The sequence below is a fragment of the Vidua chalybeata genome, chromosome 9 (genome assembly GCF_026979565.1).
Source record: "Vidua chalybeata isolate OUT-0048 chromosome 9, bVidCha1 merged haplotype, whole genome shotgun sequence".
Taxonomy (NCBI): domain Eukaryota; kingdom Metazoa; phylum Chordata; class Aves; order Passeriformes; family Viduidae; genus Vidua; species Vidua chalybeata.
In genome coordinates, this window is record NC_071538.1 from 20208899 (window position 1) to 20213768 (window position 4870).

The 4870-nt window shown below is 43.7% G+C and overlaps 1 protein-coding gene across 2 annotated transcripts in view; it reads left to right on the forward strand.

Moving 5' to 3' along the window:
* PKN2 (protein kinase N2) overlaps positions 1–2448 on the forward strand; it is a 54574-nt gene extending 52126 nt beyond the window's left edge. For both annotated transcript variants that reach the window (XM_053950229.1, XM_053950231.1), the window contains one exon: positions 56–2448. In XM_053950229.1, coding sequence (XP_053806204.1) covers positions 56–259 — 204 coding nt within the window. In that variant the 3' untranslated portion in view covers positions 260–2448. The remainder of the gene's footprint in view (positions 1–55) is intronic.
* Positions 2449–4870: the final 2422 nt, after the last annotated feature.

Here is a 4870-nt window from a genome sequence, read left to right on the forward strand (position 1 = left end):
AAGGACACAAAGGAGTAGAGATGGGAAACTAAACATCAGTTCATTTATTTTACAGCAAATTGATTGGCATGCTTTACTGGCCAAGAAAGTCAAGCCTCCTTTCGTACCTACCATTAGAGGAAGAGAAGATGTTAGTAATTTTGATGATGAATTTACCTCTGAAGCACCTATCCTCACTCCACCTCGAGAACCAAGGATACTTTCAGAAGAAGAGCAGGAAATGTTCAGAGATTTTGATTACATTGCTGATTGGTGTTAACTTCCACACACTGTGAAGCCCCAGCTGACTGGCTCACAAGAATGCCTCTCTCTGAAGAATACTGACCCTTCAATTGCTTTCTGTGCCACCTGCAGCTTCTGGGTTTTTTTTTAAATCACATGAAGATCCTTTTAAGTACTGTTTTAACACTCTTTTGAAGAGTGGCCTCTTTGTATATTGTTTTTTATCTGAGCACTGGAAAGCAGGTCTATGGCGTTCCTAAGCTGAGTTGGTGAACCCAGGCTGTGCTGAACTTCCTGCACATGGGCGCACGTGGATCTGTACAGTTTCTCTCACCCTTCCACAGCAGATAATACCGCTTCTTAAAGTATCTGCCTTAAGTGGGAAAAGCAGACTTTGAGCTAGGTAATCTCCACTCAGCCACACTGAAGGAAGTTGGGATACCGGTGACACACACAACCTGGTTCTAGTCAGAGAAGGCAAATGATTTCAGCTAAATATTGTGCAGTCTTTTAAACTACACATTTTTATGTACACCTTCATCTTGCGTTCCTAAAATAATGGTATTGAGAACAGATATGCCTTGTTTTGTAAATTTTCTATGGTATTTATTAGGAAAAATGTTAAACACCTTGCCTTTGAGATACCAACTGTGGAAGTGCTTCCATTGCAAAGAAAAACCCAGAAAAATCCGGAGAGTTTACCAAAGTCACTTGCCAAACAGTTTTGCCTTCAAGCTCCTTGAGCACGGCTTAAGGCCCTGGTTGGGATGAGGAATGTGAGGACACTGCTCAGTGTAACCCCAGAGGGGAGCAGCTGCAAGGCCCAGGCCCGGCCCCTTCCATACTCACCTCGAGCCTTTCCCGCACCCTGAGGGGGCAGAGAAGTTCCCAGTCCGTATCTAATCCCCTCCATCCTCCTCTGTCTGCTGTACAGTATCATATCACTTAGGAAAAGTAAGCATTTTCAATGTATACATGCTGTGGACATGTATATTTGGATGTTGTAATGTATTCTTACCTCCAGGCAAGTAATTTAATTGTACCACTTCACCGATGTTGCATAGTGGCCAAGTGAACAAAAAAATGTATCCATGTAGGCCACTGAGCTCCAGCCCCTGGATTGGCAGTTACTGAGGGTAAAAAGCAATATATTGTAATAGAATGTATAAATATTTTTGATAAAAACAGTGTATATTTTATAAACCCCTTAACACTAAAACCTGTACCTCAAAAGTTGAAAAGTAATTTAGACCAGACACTGTGTGTATTTGTAAACCAGGACCTATTTTTGGCATCTGCTGTTCTGTGAGCAAACATTGACTCTTGGAAAATAAATTTCCAACCTGGTCCTTACCTGTAGCACTATTCAGCACTGTAACCTCACAGGTTCATCCTGGCCAGGAGTTTGCTGTTCATGGGCTAAGGCAGCGAGCATCGCACTCAAATGAATTAAAAACTGGTGATTTTATTAATTTAAAGAAGAAATGCAAACCACTGGAGTATGCAATGCTAAGGTGGTGGTTTAAAATCAAGATGCTGGACAGACCTGCAGGGTTAGGCAGGGAAGAGGCTTAAGAGAGAAAAAAATAATTGTTACTAGGTCTAAATCAGGCCAGTCCCCCACAGGAATGGGGCAGGCACCTTCCTCACTGCTGCAAATCATGTTGGAAAGAGTGAGTCAACTCCTCAGCATTCCTTGTTTCCAAGTTCTATATTGACTAGAAACAAATTATGTTCCTGTATCTAGCTGAAACCAATACTTTTGAGGTACAGTCAGCTCGTCCTTTTTGGTTCCCAAATATATATACACACAAGCATCTCACAGGGTGCTTAATACTTGCGAAAGTATCCTCAAACATACCTTTTTGTAACTACATCTTGTACAGAAATCTTTTTTTAATCTAAGCAAATCACTAAAAAAAAAAAAAAAATAGAAAAAATTAGAGGGCAGGGTATGTTGACCCAGTTAAGCTGAAAAAAGCACTAATTTTATCTCTGTAGTTTTTTAAATATTTTTAGGCAGATTAAGATTTAAACCCTAGATTGTAAATATATTTTGCTATACTTTATCTGTATGTGGCTGCTCAAGCACTTTGTAAGGAAATTAGGATATTTTAGAATGGTACACTATGCATTAAATGAAATGTGCCTTTAACAAATGTCATTCTAAGTGTTTTGCAGTCATTAATATCACAAATTAAAGGTCTAAATAGAGTAATTTGTAAATTGTGTCGCAAACATGATTTTGCTGTTTCTTGATTTGCTTCTTGGTCAAGTCTTCCCCACAGGTAACTTTGGAAAAGATCTTACTGTCAGGAGAGGACCCAGTCTCTTGGTGGCAGCTCAGTAGGCTTCCATTTTTTTTTTTTTTTACAGAACGTTACAAACTGCCTCTGAGCAGTCTCCAGCTTGGAGCAGTCCTGTCAGCTGGAGTCCTGTCTGCTGGGCTCAGCATTCTCCCTCCCAGGCTTCCCCTGAGGGCAGGGGGGAGACAACTGAGCCTTGCTCCTGGGTACTGCTTCGTTACAGTCTCATTCCTGCCCACCATTCCTTAGCAAGCTGTGTAACCAAACCACAATCTGTACCTACCCACCCCTCACTGAGCTCATTCTTTAGACAGTCTAGAGGATGAAGCTTTCTTCTGAGTGCATTTAGAACAGAACTCTTTGCTTTTAAGAGCCAGATGGAATTTTACACGGCCATTTGGCCCAGAGATGGACACTTTGTACCTGGCTAAACAATCATTCCAGAAAGGGCTGGCCCCAGCGTTTCAAGGATCTAATCTGAACTGACGTTGAATTAACGCTTGAAGATGTTCCCCACACACTTGAGTGTGGGGAATGCAAGCCTTCATCGTGCTGCCTTCTCCCGGGCTGGCTGCTGAGCAGCCCCCTCAGGCCCGTCCCCGCTGAGCAGAGCCTGCCCCCAGCCTGAGGGTGGCCGGTGCCTCCCCCGGGCCCTGCCCCTGGGCCTGGCTGACACAGGCAGGCCCAGAGCTACCGCGGGTCAGAGCTGCCTAAAAGTTAATTCAGAGCTAGGCCATATTTTTTCCTGCTATGCTTCACATTAACAAGTATACTGCAGCCAGCAGGAAGAGGCCTTCAGAATATACCTGCCCCTTCAAGCAGATTCCTAATTCTGCCTCTTCGTGCTGCACAGTTACTCCCACACCCTGGGAGATAGAGGAACTGCTTATGGAATTGCAGGGTCAAGGCAGGATTGCACTTCCCTGCCTCCATCTGCTGCACTTCAGAGCTTTGCACAGATGTATTTAAATTCCTCTCCAAGCAATCTTTGCTGTATGCAACAATTTCAACTGCAAACACTCACCCGTCACATGTCAAGTGCCCGTGCCTAATGCCTGAAAGGATTTAAGATGAGCATTACAGGCAATGTACATTTCAGTCACTTTTAACCTTCATGAAGCAGATTTAATCCACAGATCTATGCTGGAAAGCAACACAGTGAAAGCAATTTCCACTTTTGCATTCCCAAGCTGTAGCAATGCATTAATGGTCAGGCCCAGCCCATTCAAAGCATCCCACCTTCGCTCACAGAGGATGCAGGCAGAATAGCTCAGACCAAGACCAGGAATGCCCAGATAATGGAAAATGTTACAACAAAGTCAAAGGCAATACATCAGACAATGAATACGTGCCCTGCCAACGACTGAGTATACTCCTAACACCTGCACCTTTCATGGCTGCAGCCAACAGCTCCTGTAGTGTAACAGGACTGTATAACCTACAGAAAAAAATGTTCATTTCCAGTATCTACTGGCAGAAGAGGATTAAAGCTCAACTAGCAAACAAATAGTATGGGCTACTGGCAATTAGTGAGTGCTATCAGCACTGGACACAGCCTTCCCTCTGGCTGGCTTAGGGCCAGATGTGCAGCAAGCTGACCCCTCAGCTGTTGTGTAGTTAAACTGCATTTGCACCTGTGATACAAAATCTCAGGAACCACAAGACTCCCAGTTAACTGGGACATTTGTTGCTTTGTACACAAAGGGACACTGTCAGGAGGCAACCGCTGTTCAAAGCTCTTAGTCTGGGCAGGGCTGAACAACTTCAGGCCTTCACTCAGCACCTGGCATATCAGCTGAAGCAGCAAGTGCTCACTTAGAACCTAACCACAGGCCAGCCAGACTGCAGGGTGGGCTGGCAGGTCCAAAATTTAACAAACTTACACTATAAATACTTTTTACTTTTCTTTGTACAGTACTAAGCATCATGAAGTTACCATTAATTCAACTAAACTGAGTCCTCATGCTTCTTCAGTAGCTGCTTTGTCATTACCTCAAATTCACAGCAGAAAAGCAGAGACAGTGAGAATCAGGGAGACTGTGCCAAGGATGGGATTAATCCTTTTGCAACCAGTTTGGAAATATTCTGCAGCAGTTGTGCAAAACTTGGAATGGCTTTTCAGCAACTGTTTATATTCTGTGTGCAAGCACCCACACTATAGCTCCCTACAAGTACCAGAGCACTCCAGAAATCAGAAATTGTCCATAAAGTGAGCATTTAAGCAGCCTTGTGACCAAGCCCACATTATGAAGCTCACTCCCCACCACTCCATGGACTGCATTCCAGTTCTCAGCATGTACAAGAGTACATGCATGTCACATTGCAGTCATACCACAAGATGG